General features: G+C 43.4%; 1 protein-coding gene across 1 annotated transcript; it reads right to left on the reverse strand.

Annotated features, from left to right (window-relative positions):
- Window positions 1–7,344: 7,344 nt before the first annotated feature.
- Window positions 7,345–9,259, reverse strand: LOC139532285 (helix-loop-helix protein 2-like). The gene is made up of 2 exons (XM_071329704.1): window positions 8,645–9,259; window positions 7,345–7,895 (listed from the first exon to the last, which is right to left on the reverse strand). Exon 2 carries the CDS (start codon window positions 7,865–7,867, stop codon window positions 7,484–7,486), a length of 384 nt encoding a protein of 127 aa, XP_071185805.1. The 5' UTR covers window positions 7,868–7,895; window positions 8,645–9,259; the 3' UTR covers window positions 7,345–7,483.
- Between the last annotated feature and the right edge of the window lie 15,709 nt (window positions 9,260–24,968).

The raw sequence follows: 24,968 nt of genomic DNA on the forward strand, positions 1-24,968 counted from the left end.
AAGACCAATCGATTCTCAATTATTTCACCTCTCCCCCACCCAGATGCGTGGAACAGGAAATACTAGGAACTGTTCCAAACGGGTTTAGTGTATTATTCATTTATAATATAAATAAAATCTAACACAACAAAGCTGCTGAGCAGAGAGGTCACATCATGTGATGACAGCATGTGTATTTTGGCCTCTTCAGCCCCCCACCTCCAAAAATACCTCCTCCCCTCAGCAGAGAATAAAGGTCATGACCGGGACATGACCCCCTGACCCTTCCTTTCTGTCCCTCCCCACTGAGGGCCATGCAAACACAGAGGCTGGGGAAAGGAGGTTTAACTGACCAAATAACTATCCATTACTAACAAGTACATAATGTTATTCTAAGTTTCAATGAATGGCGAGGTTGATAAAAGTGGATCATCAGGGTTATTTATCTGTATTTTGATAGAAACATGAGGTGAAAACAAAAAGGCATAAGACTACCAATATGCTCCTAAAACTCACTCATCACACAGTTACATCATTTAGCAGACAGTCTTATCCAGAGCAATTTACAGGAGAAATTAGGGTTAAGTGCCTTGCTCAAGAATACATTTTTCACCTAGTTGGTTCTGGGATATAAACCAGCAACCTTTCAGTTATTGGACCAAAGCTCTTAACCACTAGGCTACCTGCCGCACATTAGTCAAGGTCAATCCCTGATACTATATGACATGTTTGGTCAATAGCCTGGACACCTCATTATAACAGAACATTAAGTTGAGCATTGGGTTTTCTCAGATTTTAAGGTTAGTGCGCCCCGCTCTGGCCATATAAGAGTAGTGCAGTTTCATTACGGTATTATGTGCAGCACTGCACAAGCTGTTGTGCTTTTGTGAATTGCCATTGGGATACTGAGACCACGTTCTGTTCTTGTTTTTAAAATATATTGGGGTTTGAGATGTTTTCGTTTTATGTTGACAAGGATGGATAAATAACATAACCTTTACAATTGAATAGTTTATGTTTTACTTTAATTTTATACTTTGATAATCAACACGTGAACCATTTTGTGTCATATTTCGCAATGTTTTTGAATTTAAAAAAATTATCCTACAGACCATCTTCAACTAATTCGAAACACTGGCTAACAGCAACAAGAACAAGCTATATTGGCTATTTATTATCATTGCAAGTTCGCAAACAACATTTTCTTGGTTTTCTCAAGTAAGCATTACTTCATTAAATGGGACAGCATAAGTTGACAAAAGAGACCCGTCCCCTCACCAATCAATAATTTTGAGTGAAAGCAGTTCATCTGATTAGACAGTTCTATGGATGTGCGAGACAAGCTCTCGCATTTAACTAGGCACGCGTGTGGCGTGAGTCACAGCACCCACTATCAGATTTTGCTTTTATTCATGAAGGTAAGCGTCGCGTGCAGATGGTCTCTATTGAGCATGCAAGGTGGGCCCATGAGATCATTAAATTTAGTGTCCGGAAGATGGATGGATCCCTCCCCGAAGACACACAGTTTATGAGTTTAGGGATTTTGGTAAAAAGAAAAAAGAGAAATTAAAGCATGTAAAATGAAGACGAAGTGAAAAGAGATGCAGCTTATGAGACCACACACACACACACACACAAACACACACACGAACACACATCAACAAGGATGTTATTTGGGCTGGCTTGGATTCTCCAAATCGTCTTTTACCTAAATGAGATATTCTCACTGCAATTTCATTCAGTGTGTGTGACAAATGATTTGTATTTGCTTATTTTGAATTTAGTTTGCCTGCTGAACCATCAAAATGTGAAAAATGGTTGTGCTCCTTTTTTATTGGTCTGGGCATGTGTGCGGGCAAGAGCAAGAACAATTATAATGAGATACATCTATGCTTTTCGCACAGAGTTTTTTTTCTCCAGTTTTTCTATCCTCCGTGTCATTTTAGATTGAACGTTTCACATTTCTATTTCGAAGGCCTCAAATGCACCACCAGGACTGAACAAGCATTATTCGTGGTCGGAAATAATCAAAGTATTGTTTATCCTTTTAAAGCTGGAAACGTCAAAGACACAACAATTGGAAAACAAATCGTAAACAAATTCAAAAGCTCATGAATGTGGCATATTAACGTGCCAGATTGGGACGTGTAGTATTGGATAATGTATGCATTGCACACACACCTTATGACATGTCCACTGTACAGATGGTAGGAGCGTGAGTCTGAATGACAGCGGGACCATCCAGGGCTGCTGACGCATTGTGAGGTCCGCGACGCCTTCAATACCCAGAGTTAATGAGAACAGACTGACTCGCTTTTTTTTCACCCTCCCCGTTTCCATTCATCTCTTCCCGTGTCTCTCCTCCTCCTCTCCTCTTCGCCTCTCTGCCCGTTTCCATCTGTTTGGAGACAAAGGGCCACGAGCCAGCTCGAGCCCTGGGACCCTGCTGGTGAAGTGCGCAGGGATAATGCGTCCCATCCCGTGGGTCGCATTTCAACACATGGACCTGCCTTTGTCCTGCTGTGTGCTGCTCGCTGCTTCAAGGACCCACACACACTTCACAACACACACCTCACATGGGGAGGACGAGAAAAGGAGAGGAGGAAGCAGGAGTGGAGGTGGAGGATGGGAGGGGGGGTGCCTTGAACATTGATAATTGTTATAATATCCAGAGTGGAGAGAAGAAAGGTAAAGGATAAAAAAAAAACAGAGGTACAAAACCCTCAAATGCTGTTCCTCTATTCCTCACACAGGGAACATATGGCTGTTTGTTGTCATATTTTTTGTCCCTAGCAAATTCACACAAAGCTATCAAGCCCCTTAGAATTAAAGAATGTGTGTGTTGTCCTACTCCAGGCTTTAAAGGAGTCTACCTGAATGATGAACGGGAGAGGACGGCCAAATGTTGATAATGGTCATAGTCATCCCAGGCCGTCTGCACACTTCCTGACATATGGTCACTTGTAGGCCTCTGCCATTACATAATCCACGGTGAAAAGGGGGAAGCAATATGGCTCTTTCTCACACACAACCACATATGCACCGGTCACACTCGCAGTCTGTTCACTGCCCACAGCAGTTTGGGCCGTGGCTGTCTGTCTGCCTGTCTGTTGGTTTCTCCGCTCTCATGAGTTTGTAAAGAATAAATTGAAGGGGGCCGATGGCGGTGCAACAGAACCTTTTAGGATGGGGAAGGGAACACAAATGGCCTTACAGTTAATGCAAGTACAGATAGACTGTCTACTAATAAGCTTGAACAGAAGTCTGAGGCTGAGGTTGGCCAGAATGATGCTGGTTGGTTTACTATCTGGGGTTGAAGAGAATATATTCACCATGTGAAATATCTCTGTTGGGAGACTATGGCAGGCAAAAAAACATGTATAGTATGTAATACTCTCCATTGTACAGGGCCATGCCAAATTGAACACAGTCTGTTGAATTAAATCCCATTTGGAGAATGTTAATGTTGCTAAATAAACAACCAGAGGGATTCATTCAAGTAACTGTTTAATAGTCTACCAGCAATTGAGTTAGTAATTCCAAGGAAGCCTGGTTTATATGAGGTCAAATGCAGGAGAAAGCAATTAGAGAAATGATAAAGGGCCAATGTATAAGAAGCTTTGACTGACTGACAGACAGACATACTGTATTCGAAGGACATCTTTCTGCATGTATAGAGCCTTTCTGATGACAAGACTAGGAGAGACCTTGACATGACAAAAACCCATTTCCCTCACTTCTCCCCAGATAAAGAGATACGAAGCAAGGCCCCACCACCCCTTATTACAGCAGCCACCTGAGGATAGTGACAAGGACGTGGATGAGGAGGAGGAAGAAGAAGAAGAGGAGAAGGAGGAGGATGAGGAGGGGGAGGAGACGTTGGAGGAGGAAGTGAGGCATGATGGGAAGGGACCAAGCTGTTTTATTTCTGTGTCTCAAAAGGTCCACGATCCCAGTATACAGCGTGGTGCTTTACGTCACGTTGCCCATGTAAAGGGCCTTTGGGAAGATTTCGATTGCATACTCCTGGCATCCTTTCTCCTCTTTCCTCGTCTCCTTCTCAAAACCCATTGGAGGAGAAGGTCTTCCAGAAGGAGATGAGAGAGGAGGTATGGAATTGAGATCTTCCCTTCGACTTTTCCCTTGGTTCCATAGATGCCCTGAGAGAGAGATCATAGGGTTTATGGGTCATCGGTACACGTGACACACCTGCTCTAAACCAATTTGGAGATGCCTCCAACCATTCATGAATGAGCCTATGCAGGTTATAAATGAGTCTGCCATGGTGGTGTAGGAGCCATTTTGGCCTTCTTATGTGCTCATTTCATGTGTTGTGTATATGTTGTCTGTACAGGGATGTTTTTTAAAAACTTGTTTTGTACACAAGTGACCCCACTATTATGGGGTCACTGGTCACATGGTACAAAGGTAACCAAGAAGTGTTAGCACAAGTGAGAGGAGAAAGGATAAGGTTCTTACCATCTCACAGGAAAATGCTTATGCAAACTTCATATGTATTGGAAAATATGCAATAAATGTGAACAATAAATCAGAACATGACCCAATCAAAGGGGGTGTACCCATGAGTTCTCAATAGAATGTATGGACCACAGCTGGATCAATGAACTCCAATCCCAACGCTCTGTTTTAACGTTTAGTAACAGTAATAATCCTCGCTTGCAATACATCACTTTCACATCAGGGAGAAAGAATATTTCAAATACGCAGTTTACAAAGTTGCACAGCCCCCAGCCAAGGTAGGAAACGTCCACCCCATTTATGCTCCATTGCAGACATTTGAAGCAGAAATTGGAGGGGAGGAAGTGTGGTCTAGGTTGGAGGCGGTGTTCTTGAAAATACAGCCGGGTGCAACTTTCCTAAACTGCATACAGTAAGTGTATATTTTGTAATTGAAAATGATTTCTCGCTTATATAAAAGTTTTGTTCCAAATGTTTCTGAAACTGTGCAGCGTGCCAGTGGTATTCGCGTTAAGACAGACCATTTGGGAAGCGTCTGAGCGTCTGGACATGTTCCTTACAAGGCTGAAGAGGACGTCCAGTGGTTGGTTCAATGTAATGTAATAGAATTGGGGTAATGAATAAGGGCTAGGCCTACATGTCATTTCTCTGCTTTAGTTTATTGTGGATGAATCATCTTCTGAAGGCAGAAAACATCTCTAATCTTAAAGGTGTTCCTAATGCAAGTAAATCATATAGCATCCAAATTATGTAAGGTAACCATTGATTTGCACAAAATTCTCCATTCGTTTTCCCCCCATCACTGTTAATAATATTGACCAAAGAGATCCCCCGCTCACCTCAACGAATTCTTCTCGTACAAATCGCCTAGGGTTTGTTGACATACATATTTAATGTTCATATCACAGATATTTATTTACTTTTGTATATTCATTTATTCGTTTGTTTATTACATATTATTCGATTTAAGCGCAAAAACACCATGTGCAAATGTTGCGCCTGATCTAACCTAAATCATGTAATTGCGCTAGCTTAAACTAATGCGTTGGCCTACATTATTAGACCACAAGCCTTAGCAGAATTGATGTCAATACATCAGAAATAAATACAAAGATTTGGATCTTTGCTCATATTTGGCAATATTACATGGATGTGCTTGCTCACTCATAAATTTCCATCTCTCCTCCATCCCCTCTCCCTCTCTCTTTCCCACGGGAGGTGCCAGACGGCCAGTAATTTGGTTGTCTTGGCTCGTCTGGAGTAACACCTGCCCCCTCTCTGGGGAGAGCGCCTTTCAGCCAGGAGCTAGCGAGGAGCAGCACAGAGTACATGCACAGGAGAGAAGAAATCACATATAGGCTATATGCTCTCTTTGCTTGCTTGACCAGTGCCTAAATCGTGTGTGTGTAAACCATTTCAAATCAGCGGGATATAGGCTCACACTGACGTCATTTAATAATACTGTATATGCCTATCATTCGAATTTGGGGGGGGAATGAAAGATATAGAGGCCTGTCAATCAAGGCCATTTCGGAAGTGTAATAGGCTAGGCTACCGTCGTGCTTTTCCTCCAGGACGACAGCTGCTGTTTAAATATTGAAATCATTTTTTATCAAGGCCATTGCACTGTCCATTTCATTCATATTACTCCAATCATTATGCAAGGGATTTTCCCCCCTGAGCAACTGGCAGACTAATTTCAACATTGTGTGACTATTTTTGGAAAGGAGATTCCCAAGTAATTATTCCCAGTTTTAGTCTCAATAAAATTACAATTAAAACAGAAAATCCTCAATACCATGTATTTCTTTCCCTTTTTTAATCAAAAAACACCACCGGAAAATATAAAAAATGCGTTCATTAAAAATCAGCTGTCACAATAACTCTACTACAAAATATCTGCATAAAGCAACAAGTACACAACCCTGAAGAGACAAAAAATCTTTGGATAGAAGATATGTTTTTCTTCGCTATAAAATTACTTATGTTTTTTGAGATACAAAGCAGAGACAGATATATAAATAAACACCTCTAGCTTTTAAGGAAATAAAAACTTTTAATAGAAATCAGACTATTTTGAAATGATTTTTGGTCACAGCAAAAGAGGTTTGCCTCTGAATTGTAAAGTGATATCAACACAAACGATGTCATTCAATTAGATGTTTGCTTTTTATATCCGGTTAGTCGAATTAAAATTGTGTGGATGTTTTTCTTTAGTAGGCTAATTCGTTTTCAGTTTATTGTTAAGTTTTGATTAACTTCCTTCCCCTTTACACTGAAGGGAACTGAACGAAGTTTGACGTTTTATGAGTTTACTTAACCCAACATGATTAAGTGCTTATCGTTGCCTGATAGACAATAGACATGACGTGAATAAAAGTACATTACACGTAACGTACTAACTCAATAAAAAAAACTACGTATAATACAAAAACAGAAAGTGCCATTTGAAGAGCAACAACTTCATTTTCGAAGTTCAACATCACAGCCTAAAATATACATGTATACAATGATACAAACAATGGACATTTACATAAAATACGTTAGTCTATTATAAACATAAATAAATAACAGAACCTTCAATATTAACACATTTAAATAAATAATTCCATAAACTTAAATAACAATGATGAAGGTCACAATTGTACGCGTCATAAGTGGCACTAATGCATTAATGCATTTGAACTTGTTCTCCTTAATGGGAACATCAACTATGCTATGTCTATAAAGCAGCTATATCATTTCGTTTACATCCATTCTTTCGTTCATCTGGGTTACCCAGCCTCACCAAAACGCAATACCAAACAGGCATTTTCTTCAAAATCATGGATAAGTAGGCTGTAGGCTGCAGACTCCACCCCCCCCCCCCCCCCCCCCCCCCCCCTCCCATCTCTTTTTTTTGTACTTTCTGGCAACTTTCATGTATCCCCGATTTCACAAGTGCCATATCACCCATATTTCTTTCTGGTCCCTCCATTCTCCTTGTCCAATTCTCCCATTTGAAAATGTATCTCACTAATTTCAACTAGACATCCAGAACGTGATTGAGATAGGAGATATAGCATATTGCAAGTCTGAGGATCTCGATCTTGGAGAGTTTCTTGTCAGGGGGAAGGGTTGGCAGCAACTTTCTCAGTTCAGCGAAGGCCACATTGAACGCTTCCACGCGGATCCTCTCGCGCGTGGCGTGGGCCGAGCGGTACTTGGCCGTCGCACGTCTCCTCCGTCTCTTCTCCTCCCTACTGAGGTTCGGTTGGGCCAGCGACCTCGTCTTCCCCTCCCCCTCCATTGGTTCGTCGGACAGGCACCCGACCTTGAGGTCGTTGAGCACCGACTCTGCGTCGGATTGTCCCCATCCGAGGTCGGAATCAGCTTGGTCTGGACTCAGCATCATTTTCAGTCTTTTCATATGTTTTTCAGTTCGTATCCAAAAAGAGCTGGAGAGAGAGATATTATTGATTAATTTAGTATAATGTTGTGAACACAATAATACTTTTCCGTTCAATATTATGATTGGGAGTAGTTTTTGCATACCTGTCTTGTTATGACCTGTCACAGGGGGTAGATGATAGACAGACCATAATCATAAAATAGATCATTTGAGATCAAGTGCCAAAGACTTAGAAATGTGATAGTCTTAATGGAAATTGCAAAAGCAACCGACAGTGATGGGAATACTGTAAATTGTAATAGGTTTTTGTACTTCTATTTTTTCCAATGCATAATTTATTATACAATGATTTTTGTTATAGATCATTAAATATTAAATATAGGCCATTTTCTTTTCACTTATGTGTCAGTTCTTATGATTTGTTTTGCAGCAAAGATTGCATTTTTCAGAATATTAAAGCAAATTATGGTAAATATTGAGAGAAACCATGCTATTAAAATTAACATATTCCATATTCAAAGTCGTCCATCTGTCACAGTGAGACGAACACATCTGCTTGGCTCGAGCAGTATGACTTGACAGCACGGAACAACAACGAAAACAGGCTAAAATTGTTGACATCTGCTGGACATTGAACCCGGCCACACAAAATGTTGTTGTATCAACAATGCAATGGAAAAATACGAGCTGTGTACTTTGTTGTAAATATGTAATACAGGCCTAATAAAGAAACGGTCAATACCTCATATACATTTTGTCTTTTTTCTTAGGCCTACTCGTTAATTGGACACTTACCTTAACAAACAGTTGAGAGACACAACTGTCTGATGATTCTTGATAGCTGTTGGAGTAAACTCCAACTCCAAATTAACTCTGTGCTTCCCTTTGGTTTTTTTCACAAACCATCTTATTTAGTCCAATTCATTACAGGAATTATAGCCTACTGTTGACAGCCTTATAAAATGAATTGCTGTTTACTTTTTGAGATTGTGAACAGTCGAATCAAACATAAAATGTTGTTTATCTCAGAACCATCTATTTTCAAGTTGTGGTATATCACTTCGTTGGGAAGATGATAGTATAGTTGATGGTATAGTTAACGATCATGTGATAAATATTTCTGAAGATAAAAATCTTGTGCCTTGTGAACACCCAGCTGGGAAACAATAGATTGTTGTGTCGATAAGATCTCGTTGAAAGTGCAGATATTTGTCCGTTCTTGTTGATGGAGATGACCGTGATAAGAAAGGCCCCCGTGCACCGTGTGCCGAAAGATAAGCCGAAAGATAATCCCGTCCTTTCCACTTCTGTGGTTTCCGAACGTTCTCGGGTCCAGCACGCGGCTTCTATGAGAGATAAGATCCAAACCATCCCAACTAATAAAGGCTTACTTGAGAAACGGAGGGATGGAATATATTTGAGGAATGGTATTGTCTAACACCGCCCCCTCCCTCTCACCTCCCTCTCTCTACTCACGCCCCTCAGCCCTCCAGTCGTCCCTCTGGGGTTAGTGTGCAAAGAGGAACCAGAGATGAGTACGATAATGGATAATTAGGACTTTAAACATTTAGATTTTTTTCCAGATTAATTCAAATTCTGAACTATACAATAAAACATGAAAATCTGCATATTTTTAATTAAATGAATATATAAGCAAATCAACGAAAAAATAACTATTTTATTGAAACAACCAGTAAGATTGGTTCACATTATAAAAGGTGATTTATTAGGCCATTTATTTCACTTCGAGACTGAAACTACTTATTAGGCTATTAGACCTTAAATAATTATAATACATTGAGGTTGAAACATGTTAAGAAAACGTGACGTTCAGAGCAAGAGGTTCTTCATTAGAAGTCTAACATTAATGAATAAAATCAAAGAAATACACTGCATTTTGCTGATTTGTTGCTATGTGGTCCATATTTCCAACTAGGTTTTTATTTCGACAACTCAAGTCCGATTTCTGACCATTAGATTGTTCTACTATAAAAGACAGGGCCACCTCTATTCCAATCATAGACATAGAAACCAGATTCTAACATCGCCCCTCTGTTGTCAGCAGATGGAACGGTCTACAGTTTCCCTTCAACATCAGACCGCAGCATAATAACATACTAGATCTACAGCGTATCCTTCTCTTTCTCTTCTGTTTTTGGTTAAATGTATTTTGACATGATTATTATAGAAAAGAAAACTATCAATAGTCAAACACAGTTGTCAAACAATCAATGTTATAAGAGGATGACTGCCTGCCAGAAAAAAACCCACCGTTGACCACCTACAAAATCAACACAAGTGAAGTCCCACTATAGAAGTGATCAATACACTGTCACAGTGAAGATGACCTCACATCATCTCTTGTGTCAATGGGATCAGAAGGATGGAGGAGCTGATACAACAGATAACAGTTATCAGTGAGTGGACGTCAAACAGGATGGAGGGGCTGATACAACAGATAACAGTTATCAGTGAGTGGACGTCAAACAAGATGGAGGGGCTGATACAACAGATAACAGTTATCAGTGAGTGGACATCATACAGAACAGTCATGCCTAGAGCTGCAGGGCCAGGCAGAGTCCCAGTTATTGGTTTAAGGGGGCCTGTGGGCATTACCAGGCAGTGCCAGTCTGACCAAACTCTCTCTGTGTTGCTGGTTGAAGATGACAGATCCTCTCACACTCCTCCTCATCTTCTCTTTTCTTCTCTTCTCCTCCTCCCCTCTCCTCCCCTCTCCTCTCCTCTCCTCTGATCTCTTCCTCTCCTCCAGTGGTACCACCAGGACTGGGTCAGGAGGCCAGGGGTCCTGAAGAGAGCCGGTGACCAGAGAGTGTTGTGACTGACTGCGCCTAACGAGGTGATTAAAAGGATGAGGGGACCACGGCTGACTCGCTGTGGCCCGGAGCCACACACACACACACACACACACACACACACACACACACACACACACACACACACACACACACACACACACACACACACACACACACACACACACACACACACACACACACACACACACACACACACACACACACACACACAAGGGCATTGGCTACAGTGCCAGGAGGAACAGATCTATGTAAAAAGGGCCGGTATAGTGTGTGTGTCTGCACACGTGTGTGTGTGGTTGACTGTGTGTGTGTGTGGAGGGGATGATAGACAGGAGATGTGACACAGAGAGAGTGGCAGCGGGGGGTATGTATGGCGAGGGGTCGTGGGGCTATAGGAGACATGTCAGGGGGTAGGGGACAGAGGCAGTCTGACAGCGGCAGTGCAGCGAGCCGCTGTAATTGCTCCAAAGACCAGCGTGGCGGTCTGTGGTCCCCGGACCCCTTGGACCCCCTAGGCCCCTGTCCAAGCCACAGATACAGGCTGCCCCAAGGATGTGGCAATTAATGCACATACTGTATGATGTACTGACTTGGGAAGATGACTGGTTTATCCTCAAAATAATCTTCAGTGATGTATTCTTAATTTATTAGAACATTACAGAAAGAAAGGTAATATACTGTAATGTAGAACGCTGATGTCTGTTGTACACAATACTGTACATTTCCATCGGAACGTTCTGTGACGATAGAAATTTGCCCTCTTGAATAAGCCCCATTCTCAGCCCTCTCTCAATCTCTTCTGACACCCATTCTCCTGTCCAAACCTGTCGGAAGACACACACACACACACACACACACACACACACACACACACACACACACACACACACACACACACACACACACACACACACACACACACACACACACACACACACACACACACACACACACACACACACACACACACACACACACACACACACACAGACCCTTCCCGCCGATGTTCCTGGGCCCAGTGAGACGGAGCAAGCGGTGAAATGGGAGGGATTAGTCACTTTGTCAGGAGGTTTATCGTGTTGTGTTGTCTCAGGAGATGTGGTGCCACAGGGGGCTGTTTGGGAGGACTCTCTCTGCAGATAGAGACAGAGGACATTGTGACCAACCCTCAGCTCAGTCCGGTCTGTCTGGGCCAGTTGGCCATCAGTCAGTGTGTCACTCAACTTCAAGACCTGTCTAGACAGAAGCTGTTTTGTGTTTAGATTGATGAACTTTCTGTTATTTTGTTGATTGTTACATGTTACAGGTAAAATCTTTTGATGTTTTTTTCATTAGTCCACTGTTGATACAGTCCCTAAATGTTTTGCATGTCAGCGGTCAAGTTATCAAGATGTTGGACTTTCAAGAAGCAAAGTGTCGCAGGCCACATCGCCACGATGATGCAAAATGCAAAACAATACCAAAATATCATTTTTGAGTGGATTCTCCCTTTAATGCAAGTCGGCAAAACTATCCTCTAGTCACAACATATTTGTGTTGCTCCCAACAAGGACCTCCAAGGTGGATTGAAAAGAGAAGGTACAATCTCCATCATTTCCAGGGAATAACTTAACAGCACTACATTTGCATCTACCCACACAAACACCAAAGCAACGTCAGATGGGAACGGAGGGAACGGTTGGCACAGTGAGCCCATTAAGGAGCTGTCCTTGTGTTGCTGTGTGTCATGCTCTTGGTGCTGTGTAGCGTAGCTGTGTAGCGTCGGCGGGGTGGACTCTGGCTGTGGGGAAGTCTGTTGGGGGTGGGGGGGGGGGGGGGGGGGGGGGGGGGGGACTGTGTTGAACAGGAGGTGTGGGAGCCGGAGCCAGGGCTCCCATGTGAGAATGTGGCCATCGCCATGGCAGACCTCTGCACCATCTGGTGTTCCCAGCAGGACGCCGGCGTGCCGTACAGAGGCATGGAGACACATATGGACACAAAGGTCTTCTCATGGATACACACACACATAGACACACATACAGTGTCTTCAGAAAGTATTCACACCCCTTTACATTTTCCACATTTTGCTGTGTTACAGCCTGAATTTAAAATGGGATGAGATTTGGTGCCACTGATCTACACTCAATACCCCATAATATCAAAGTGGTATTTGTTTGTGGAACATTTTTGAAATTAATAAAACATTTAAAGCTGAAATGTTTTGAGTCAATAAGCATTCAACTCCTTTGTTATGGCAAGCTTAGTTAAGTTCAGGAGTTAAAAATGTACTTTACAAATCGCATAATAAGTTGCATGGACTTATTCCGTGTTCAATGACAGTGTTTAACATGATTTTTGAATGACTACCTCATCTCTGTACCCCACACATACAATTATCTGTAAGGTCCCTCAATCGAGTAGTGAATTTCAAGCACATATTCAACCTCAAAGACCAGGGAGGTTTTTCAATGCCCTGCAAAGAAGGGCACTGATTGGTAGATGTGTAAAAAAAAAAGCAGACACTGAATAGCTCTTTGAGCATGGTGAAGTTGTTAATTAGGCTATGGATGGTGTATCAATACACCCAGTCACCGCAAAGATACAGGCGTCCTTACTAACTCAGTTGCCGGAGAGGAAGGAAACTGCTCAGGGATTTCACCATCAGGCCAATGGGGATTTTAAAATAGTTACAGAGTTAGATGGTTGTGATATGGGAAAACTGAGGATGGATCAACAACATTGAAGTTACTCCACAATACTAATCTAAATGACAGAGTGAAAAGAAGGAAGCCTGTACAGAATAAAAATATTCTAAGGCATGCATCCTTTACAACAAGGCACTAAAGTAATACTGCAAAAATAATTGGCAAAGCAATTAACTTTTTGCAAAAACTCTTCATATTTTCAAGCATGGTGGTGGCTGCATCATGTTACGGGTATGCTTGTCATTGGCAGGGACGAGGTCGTTTTAAAAAATTAAAATAAACGTAATACAGCTGTAAGCACAGGCTAAATCCTAGAGGAAAACCTTTTTCAGTCTGCTTTCCAACAGACACTGGGAGACGAATTGACCTTTCAGCAGGACAATAACCTAAAACACAAGGCCAAATATACACTGGAGTTTCTTGTCAGGATGACATTGAATGCTCCTGAGTGGCCAAGTTACAGATTAGACTTAAATCGTCTTGAAAATCTATGGCAAGACCTGAAAATGGCTGTCTAGCAATGACCAACAATCAAATTGTCATAGTTAGATTTTTTTATCATGAGCTAATACTGTACATCCAGGTGTACAAAGCTCTTAGATACTTACCCAGAAAGACACCCAATAGCCACCAAAGGTGCTTCTACAAGGTATTGACTCAGGGGTGTGGATACTTGTGTAAATGAGATATTTCTGTATTTCATTATCAGATTTCTAAAAACATGTTTCACTTTGTCATTACGGGGTATTGTGTGTAGATGGGTGAGAAAAATATAGATTTAATCCATTTTGAATGCAGGCTGTAACACAACAAAATGTAAAATAATTCAAGGGGTATGAATACTTTCTGAAGGCACAGTATACACAGATACATACACAGGGGAAATATGGAGATTTAAGTTTTATTAGAGAATTAAAGACTGACAAGGAAAAGATTGAGTGTTTTTATGTTGAATATGTGTATATAACCTGTTGGATAAACTGAAGAGATTAGTTATTTTCAGCTTTCATAACTAGGCATGATGACATAAGAGTAGAGACTTGAAAAAGCACCATTAGTCACCAAATGGCCCAGCATGGTTCCCCACTTAAAATTTTCAATACTTCTTGTCAGATTTCTCAGAAAGCCAGAGCCCGTGTTTACATCTTCTTCTCCTCTCTTCCTCTTATCTAGTCTCCTCATTCTCCATTTTACCCTCTCTCTCTCTCTCTCTCTCTCTCTCTCTCTCTCTCTCTCTCTCTCTCTCTCTCTCTCTCTCTCTCTCTCTCTCTCTCTCTCTCTCTCTCTCTCTCTCTCTCTCTCTCTCTCTCTCTCTCTCTCTCTCTCTCTCTCTCTCTCTCTCTCTCTCTCTCTCTCTCTCTCTCTCTCTCTCTCTCTCTCTCTCTCTCTCTCTCTCTCTCTCTCTCTCTCTCTCTCTCTCTCTCTCTCTCTCTCTCTCTCTCTCTCTTTAACTCTTTCGCTGGTTCTCTTTGTATAGTTCCTCTCTCCTTTTTCCACCTGGCTCCTCTACATCTGCAGTAGACACATATGTACTCCCTCCATCTCCGTCCATCCTTTCCTCCCATCTTCCCAACTTTCACTTCTCCAATGTGCCTTCTTCTTTTCCATTCCATCCTTTCATCTCCATCCCTAGTTCTTGGCCTGTCATCTCTTGTGGTTGTGGCACACAGCACCCAGGAAGGCCCATGTGCTCCTCTCTAAACCTTCCCCTTCCAAGTCCCTCCTGTGCTCCTCTCTAAACCTTCCCCTTCTACGTCCCTCCCGTGCTCCTCTCTAAACCTTCCCCCTCCAAGTCCCTCCTGTGCTCCTCTCTAAACCTTCCCCTTCCAAGTCCCTCCTGTGCTCCTCTCTAAACCTTCCCCTTCCAAGTCCCTCCTGTGCTCCTCTCTAAACCTTCCCCTTCCAAGTCCCTCCTGTGCTCCTCTCTAAACCTTCCCCCTCCAAGCCCATCCAAGCCCCTCCAGCTGGCTGATGAGTTCATTAGGCTCTGAGTCCTGCCAAGGTGCACAGTGCTTTTGGCACAACCAGGAAGATAGCAGGGCCCCAAGTGACCCCTGGGCATCCATGATGGTCATTGGAGACCAGACAGAATGTACCACATGGTGATATTCGGGGTGTGTAGATGAAGTTCATTTTTGGAAGAAGACCATGATTCTCTACATTAGCAATCAGTTTTCTCTGTTTTTGCTGAAACTTATTGAGTGTCACAGTCAAAGATGTGTCCAGATCTGAGCGTTCCTTGAACTGGTCCACATAAATGATCTGGGAAACAGATTTCTAATAATCCCCACAGGTCACAGTGACATCTGGACCAACACTTGAGCGCCAGCTTAATTAATTCAAAAATACAAAACAAAAAGTGCCTTGGGCAAAATCCGGGGGCATACAGGCCGCTGTGTGTGTGTGTTGAATGACGAGCCCAATAACAAGCGACACTGAGCTAATCAACCGCCAAGCGGGAATGACCATAAATATAACAACGTAATGTGAAAACCATTAGCCATTACAGTGTCATGATTACAATGGCCTCACTCCCTCTATCCTGCTCTCTCTCTCTCCCTCTTTCCCCCTCTCCCTCTCCTCTTTCTCTTTCCTTTCTCTCTTCCTTTCTCTTGCACTCTGTCTCTCCTTCCCTCTCCTCTCTCTCTTTCTCCTCTCTCTCCTTTTCCAGTTCTCACCTTTCTTCGTTCCTCCTCTCAAAGCCAGGTCAGTCGGGGTCGGAGCCCTTCGTGGCTGAGCTCAGGTGCAGACCCAGCTGGGCTGGGAGACGGGGGGGGGGGGGGGGGGGGGGGGTGGAGTGCAGAGGCAGAGAGAGGTGGAGGACAGAACATAGCAGAGGAGAGGACTGTGGTGGTCGTTGCAGTGGTGTGTATGCCTGAGCATGGAGCCAGGGACAAATGCCTGGGTGCACTGTCCCATACACTAACCCATAGAACAGAGAGAAGCACAGAGAGAGGAAAATAAATAGATGTGTGCATTAAAGAGAGAGAGAGCAGCTTTGTCCCTCACCCCTCTTCACATAACCCCCCACGCCCCCACCCACCTCTCCTCCCCATATCCTCCCTTCTCTCCTGGGTGTACCCCTGGGAGAGGCCTGGCCGGGCTTGGCCTGGACGCCATCTGCTGCATAATGTAACGGGATTGAACTCCAAATCCTTCATTTCCACTCGCTGCCTGTCATCTGTGTGTGAGTGTGTGTGTGTGTGTGTTTCTGTGTGTGTGGGTGTGCGACCTGTGTGTGTGGGTGTGCGACCTGTGTGTGTGTGTGTGTGTGTGTGTGTTCATATGGCTGCACATGCACACATTATCTGTGTGTGAAAGTGTGATGTGTCTGAGTGTATCTTGAAAGCTCATTTTATAGCTGTTACCCCATTAGCACAGCCAGCCATGATGTCATGATGTCAAAGGCAGCACTTTTACAAATGTGTGAGTTTTTGTTAAGAGACGTTGAACTACCGTATTTAATTCTATTATATGCCGAATAACGTCAAATGACAAACCTCTGTGAGTATATGACAACCATAGTAGTTATTACAAACCTCTGTGAGTATATGACAACCATAGTAGTTATTACAAACCTCTGTGAGTATATGACAACCATAGTAGTTATTACAAACCTCTGTGAGTATATGACAACCATAGTAGTTATTACAAACCTCTGTGAGTATATGACAACCATAGTAGTTATTACAAACCTCTGTGAGTATATGACAACCATAGTAGTTATTACAAACCTCTGTGAGTATATGACAACCATAGTAGTTATTACAAACCTCTGTGAGTATATGACAACCATAGTAGTTATTACAAACCTCTGTGAGTATATGACAACCATAGTAGTTATTACAAACCTCTGTGAGTATATGACAACCATAGTAGTTATTACAAACCTCTGTGAGTATATGACAACCAAAGTAGTTATTACAAACCTCTGTGAGTATATGACAACCATAGTAGTTATTACAAACCTCTGTGAGTATATGACAACCATAGTAGTTATTACAAACCTCTGTGAGTATATGACAACCATAGTAGTTATTACAAACCTCTGTGAGTATATGACAACCATAGTAGTTATTACAAACCTCTGTGAGTATATGACAACCATAGTAGTTATTACAAACCTCTTACAGTATTGCTTCGAAGCAGTAGTTTTACACACACACACACACACACACACACACACACACACACACACACACACACACACACACACACACACACACACACACACACACACACACACACACACACACACACACACACACACACACACATATGTTTAAGTACCCCACCCAGCTCGTAAGCCTGAGGTGTGGAGAGTTGTTCCTCTATGTCCCTAAGGACCACTGTGATTGGGAGCCATCTGTTTTCCTCTAATAATCTTTCTCTCCATTCATCCTTTCTTTCTCTCCTTCCTCTTTCTGTCCACTCCTTTTCCACTTTCTTCTGTGGTGTGTGTTTGTGTGTCATCAAGTCCCGCACAAACAAATACACAAACCGTGTTATTGTAACTCATTGCAAATAACAAGAGAACCAAACGTTCTTAGTTGAAATACAGAAACATGTTAAAATGTCGCAGCCTGAATCTTGAACACAGACTAGGAAGAGATATGCAAGTTCTTGTCTGCTTGACTAAAGTAGAAGTGACATATCCCCTTTCTCAGGCCCAATCCCCACAGGCTCTGTGACTGAGAATCTGTATGTGTGTGTGTGTGTGTGTGTGTGTGTGTGTGTGTGTGTGTGTGTGTGTGTGTGTGTGTGTGTGTGTGTGTGTGTGTGTGTGTGTGTGTGTGTGTGTGTGTGTGTGAGAGGGTGTGCATGTGTGTGTCTCTGAAGGAGCCAGAGTGAGTCTCTCTCCAATAACATGTTTCACAGGCATGCTGTTGGTTATTTTCTCCAGTTCATGTTATCCATGCCATGTTTGTCTCCTGGTTATTTTCTTCATTGTCAACAATGGAAATCAAGTCACTCCCAGTGACTAAATGAACAAAATTCTACTCAACTAACAGCACTTCTTTCAGCTACCACTATCTCTTATTTCTCTGCCATTTATATTTATAGGGAGACATTGCACATCAGTCACCAACATCTACAATTATTTACCTTTTAAATTTGAAAGGTTTGGCATCAAATGGCGTTGGATCGATCGTTATAGTTGCCATGGCTACGAGGGTTATGGGGGGAGAGAGAGGGAACGTGCAAGGAGCCCACACAAACACTCCAAGACACAAACACACATGAATGTGCACACACACACACACACACACAAACACAAACACAAACACACACACACACACTGAGGCAGGGACAATGTGGGCAGTCAAAGTCATGGCTGACTGAGGGGGCTCTTGAATGAGAACAGGCAGGGTGCTGTCCAAGGTCCTGGTTCTGAAGAACAGAGAACATTGCTGTATGGTAAAGAACAGAATGAGCGATCGTGTAATAAGAATGTGCGTGTGTCAGTGTAACACATAACATATTGAGAACAATGACTACTGACCATTCCTTCTAGTCCACATCACCAGCGTAAATGTGCCAAAAAGGACATAAAGCCTTTATGTATTGAATATCCGCGGGCTGTGGACAGCGTCAATACAACATGATATGAAAACAGTCACACAATAAAGACAATCATGAGGTTAGCATCAGATTTATACCATGATACAGAGATCAGCTATTGAGCAGAGAAGCAGGACATTATATCATGATTATGGCTGGTCTGGCTCAGCCGGGAGGATGCTGTCTGCATCTCGTTCTCCCGCAATGTAGAGGATCAATAAACCAGAGGGGTGTATCAGATGGGCCACGCTGAGCTGGGAAGACTGTGCATATGTCAGGCACTGGCTATACTTGCGATGGCCATAGGAGACTTGTGTGCATGCACCACTGCTTGGGGGTGTACACACACACACACACACACACACACACACACACACACACACACACACACACACACACACACACACACACACACACACACACACACACACACACACACACACACACACACACACACACACATACAAACGGTACCCCCCCTCCCCCAACACACACACAAAGCCGAATATATAACTAATGTGCATCCCACCTATTCATAACTCCACACCATCTGGATGTGCAGACAAAATAATAACGTAGTATATCACAAACATCTCGTTCCGTCCCCATCGCCTCCTGCCTCTCTCCCCCCTTCCATCAACTAACTTCACGAGCCTGTCTCTTCTCCAGCGACGCGTCAGTCCCAGGTCGGCACCACTATATTGCACTCATTTGGGACAGGAGATTTACAGGCTGTTCAGGATACAACATCAGCACACTTTGTTCAGATCTGTTTTCTTCATTTGCCCCAAAAGGAGAGATGGAATCTACTGTATCCTACTGTGCCACCAAAAAACGTTCCTGCGCCGCTATCCAACTTTTATTACATCTAATCCTATTGCCATGCTGGTGAATGGTGGGTTGTAGCTGCTGTGTGTTGATGTTCAGAAACAGCAACCGCTATATGATGTATGGAGCACTGTGTGTTTATTAAATAAATAAAAAATAATAATTCTGGTGATTCTGGATGAGAGACCCATACACACATTCACAAGTGAGCACACACACACACACGTACACACAGACACACACACACGCACACGCACGCACACACACACATAGACACACACAGTTACATTACACTAATTTAATGCCCCATTCCCCCTTATTAATCTTGAGTTCTGTCCACATTTCCACTCTCTTTTAACATTAGGGGGCCGCCACATGCTGCACCCCAAACAAAAGGTTCAGTTTATTCTTCATTGGGGGTTCACACATGGACATTACCCAACCCCTAAAGGAAGGCCTCACTGCCAGCTGCCACCCATAATTAACTGGCCTTGCCTTGCCTATCAGTGATTATGTCTGACCTGGCTAATAAGGCGAGGGTGGGCCCCGTACGTGTGGCATGAGCCAGTGGTTTCTGTTGGATCCACTTGTCACATCCACTGTTGTCTGTGCTGAGACGAGGCAATTCCATGTGCTACTGGTGACATTCGGGACCTTCTCAAATGAATCGGGATAAGTTCATGATTGATCTAGAATATGATTTATCTAGAATATAATTGATCTATACTGATGAGTATGTGTATGATGCGATTGTTTATGATGGATAAGAATCACATGAAATGATAATTTGACGAATGGATGGGAACTGTTTGGCTTGGACTGAAACAGGTGCCAATACTGATTTTAGTTGCCGGTACTGTTTATATTTAGGTGCAGGAGCTCCACAATACTTTTGAGCTAATGTTCTATAAGAGGAACAGGAGCTCAAGCAGGAGAAAGTTTCAGGTGCCGGTAATCAGCGCCGGCGAGCTCCTGTCCAAGTCAAGCACTGCTGTTAACAGTGAATGATCATACTGTAGAAACGTGGCAGTCCCCAACTCAGTAATCTATGAGCAAATATAATTTCACTGCCATGTAAGTCAACATTGTAAATCTGAATGAATTAATAATAAGTCAATCAAAGTGGTGAAATTAATGGATGTCATGAAAGATTAATGCTTGACATCCTCCAGGTTGCTGTGCCTGTGCTGTAGTTGAGTGACTCTAGTTTAAAGCGAACCAGACAGAGATTATATGGTTTATGCCATTGAGTAAGTTGTTTCCTTGTAATACCGCGTATGCCATACGGTTAAGTGTATTCCAACATTTGTGGTATGTACAGCTTTTAGTATGTTCCATTCCATTTCATAGTTTGCATTGAGCATGGCAGTGTGTGGGTCTTTCTAAACCAGGGTATATTCAGTGGGTGTGACCACTCTGTTTCTATATATCTCTCTCTCTCTCTCTCTCTCTCTCTCTCTCTCTCTCTCTCTCTCTCTCTCTCTCTCTCTCTCTCTCTCTCTCTCTCTCTCTCTCTCTCTCTCTCTCTCTCTCTCTCTCTCTCTCTCTCTCTCTCTCTCTCTCTCTCTCTCTCTCTCTCTCTCTCTCTCTCTCTCTCTCTCTCTCTCTCTCTCTCTCTCTCTCTCTCTCTCTCTCTACCCCTCTTTCCCTCTCTCTACCCCTCTTTCCCTCTCTCTCTCTCTCTCTCTCTCTATGTCTACTTCGTCTTGTTCTAGAGGCGAGAGATCAGTGCGCAGCAGTGGGGAGCTGGTGTTTGGCCTGGGGGGGCCTCGGACACAGATTCTGTCATTGTTCCACAGCTGCCACTCTGCCCGCCTCCCCCATCCTCATCCCTCCCTGTCCTTCCTCCATCCCATCCACCCCCTGGGCCTTCTCCTTCGCTACGGTCCATCCTTACCCAAGGGCGTCACTCTCCTCCGCCTCTCTAATGAAGAGTGACACGTGTCCAGAGGACTGATTCTAACTCTGAAACAAGGCCCTGCCCCTGCCTCCCCCATTTTGGCCCATTGACTACGGTGGTGGGGCTCGGTGGTGGTGGCCCCTGCCACAGTGATGAGAGGATATACCCAAGAGGCATCAGCGGTTACAAAACGGGGCGAGCAAAGGGCGATTGCAATTCTATGAATTATGAAGAGCTAATTGTTTTTATTCATGAGCTGTGTGATTGATATTAGGGGAAAATGAAAGTCTCTAATAATATCAAGTCCCCTGATATGAGGAATGTCCTATAGAACCGGACAGTCTGCCGTTGGGTGAGATATCAAATAGACAATTCCCATAGGGCGTCTTTGTAATGTTCCACTGACACATCACTCAAAATAATTCACATTGCATTGTTGTTCTCTGACGGTCTGTGACTTTTTGGTTTGGAGTTGTCTGCCATGCACCCATTGTTGTTACATCCCGAATTCAGAATCAATACGGATATGCAGCTACAGTCTACGGATGGAAAATTAATGTGAATGTGACCACATTTTTCAGAGCGCATGAGATCACCTGACAAGCAGACTTGCTTCACTCTACCCCTCCTCCTCCCCCCTGTTAGGCACCACGTGACCCATAATTAAAACCCAGGAGGGGGAACACCTTAACTGACTCAGGTAAGCGTAAATGAAAAGGCGGGAGGAAAGAAGCTGTAAAGCGATGAGTGCCAGTAGCAGCAAAGCAGCACATACCTGATGCCATTAAATGCAATTTCCCCTGTGTGTCAGCCCCATCCATTTGTCAGCTGCTAACACTGCACGCTTTATTAAAAAGCTCATCCGCTTCAATTAACTGGCCCTGCAAAGCAGTTGAACTCCGCTTTAATCCTGTCAAGATGTTTAAACAGGCAGAGTGTTACATACAGTAGGAGGACATCATTTCAAAGCCCTGTCAGATTTCCTTCTCTCTTAGGTGGAGCAGTGGTACTGTATTGGCCAATGTGAGTTTGCAGGTTTTTACCTTGAAAACATGTACTGCGATCCTCAGCAGTGTAGCAGTTCTAGCTCCACTGACGTGACACCAGCTTCACAAGACCCAGTGTGTTTCTGCAGCTTCCTGTGGAGCCTCAACCCCCTCCCACCTCGCCCCTTCCGAGGGGAGGTGGCTGTTGGCACGGTGCTGTCGCCAGGGGAACCTGGGTGGGTGGCGCCGACAGGGTAGGGAGAGAGGTGTAAATTGGGTGAGCGCTGGATGCAGAGCCGTTAGTGGAAGCTGGGGAAGTTTCTCTCGCTGCTTTGTGCCACACACTTACACCCCTGGAGGGGATAGGATGATGAGATGGAGAGAGGAGAGAGAGAGAGAGAGAGAGAGAGAGAGAGAGAGAGAGAGAGAGAGAGGTGTGGCGGGGGAGGGTCATGGGGTCATGCGATCATGATAGTGATTGTGATTGTGGGTAAACAGGTATCCCCCCATCAGCTCCCATTTATCAATTTGACGTTAATGAAATATGAAAATGTAATCAGCGAAACAGAATTTGAAAGGCAAGCAGGTGTGACTCTGCCTTTGATCGTAAGCGCTCCCCGCCGTAATTACGCCCGGAACCGTTCTCCGCCATCAGGGGGCCAGTTCCAGATTATGTATTTTTAATCAGAGTTGTTTGCATCCTTGATGGATGCCCATTTACTCAACACTAACCTCGGATGACGTCTGTCATGTTCACTAGCTGTGCATTAACATGGCTGTCCTGTGCATTACTGCGAGGTGAGCCTCCTTCCACAAACCCCCACCAGAGCCACTTCTATATGAATATATACTCCTCTGGCCACCATGCCTTACCTACAAACTACCCTGATCTACTGTACTGTAGGCTACTGCAGATTCAGCCAATTACCAATGTGGCCTTTGAGGCAAGATCCTAAACCCTGGCCATTGTATAAGAGTTGTTTCATGTATGATGAAACCCACATGTATTATGACATTTCATATGTTCAACCCTCTACCTAATGATTACATTATACACACTGCTGCTGCGTCCTCTCAGTAGAACACACAACATGCCACCTAAACATATATCCACACAGTTCATTTAGAGATAAAACAATGTGTGTTTGTCTTCCCAGTGAGTGTGGGCCTAACTGGACCGTGTGCCAACCTCACACAGCTGCATAGCCCCCTTGAGGGTGTGTGACACAGGCGACTGTTGAGAAAACACTGACTGCACACAGAGCCTTTCGTTTCCGTACAACAGTGTTCTGGCATACACAGGCCTAGCGCTACTGCTCAATCTCTGACTCCGTCAGATAGAGTTAGCACCAGCTGTATACTGTAGCCTACACTGTCAGGTTGATGTCATTGCATTCCATTGAGTTCTGCTGCTAAGATCTGTTTGTGAAAATCCTAATTTATTCATACCTCAGCTGAAATATACACTAGTCCACACGACATGCAAGTTTCATATGCTGGCTGTTTGAAGAACACATGGAATGGAGCTCCAGTGTCTCTAAATATCCCTGTCAATCAAAACCCGTTTCCTCTGAGTGCGTTTTCTATCTGTCAAGGGTCATAGAGAGTGAGGATGAGGCCTCCTTCCATCCATCTCTCCATCCCTCCCTCCCTCCCCCCGGATCCTCGGAGGTGTATCTCCACCTTGTGCATTTCGTCTGGGCATGACCTGTTGCTAGGTAACCCTGGGTCACAGCTGCACACTAAAGCGGAGACTTTTTTATTTATCAGTGAGTTATGTGGGAGACAGGCTGTAATTTATTAGTTTGATATCGCAAGGCAGAGCAGAGTTTGGGATTATAAAGGAGAGGGCCTATTGCTCATCAGAAAGCTCATTCTGAGTCCATGCTGTGTCCTACTTGACAGCATTCCACTCAGACCATCATAAAATTGTAGATTCACAAGCTTTTTTACCAAGTAAATGATAAAGTATTAACGGATACAAAACACTTGGTAATTGCCTTTTTATAGATTTGGTCATAGAGCAAATGTTGTCTGACCTTCTGACCTTGAAAAAGTAGCTAACTAGTCTCAGTGTAAACCTGTTTCAATGTTTGTAAAGTTTCATGTTTGCTTTGTGAGATGAATGTTACCAATATGTATCGGTAACGAGGCAGTTATTGTGGAAACAAGTAGCCTTTTTCAGTTTCATACATTTTCTACAATTACATTGACAAGAAGCAAAAAATTAACTGTGTTATATTTGCATGATTTAATCTTGATGTTCCAACACTTTGATGCGGCATTAATTCCTGCTGCATCTGTTGTAGTTGAATGTGCCAA

The sequence above is a fragment of the Salvelinus alpinus genome, chromosome 10, assembly GCF_045679555.1.
Source record: "Salvelinus alpinus chromosome 10, SLU_Salpinus.1, whole genome shotgun sequence".
Taxonomy (NCBI): Eukaryota; Metazoa; Chordata; class Actinopteri; order Salmoniformes; family Salmonidae; genus Salvelinus; species Salvelinus alpinus.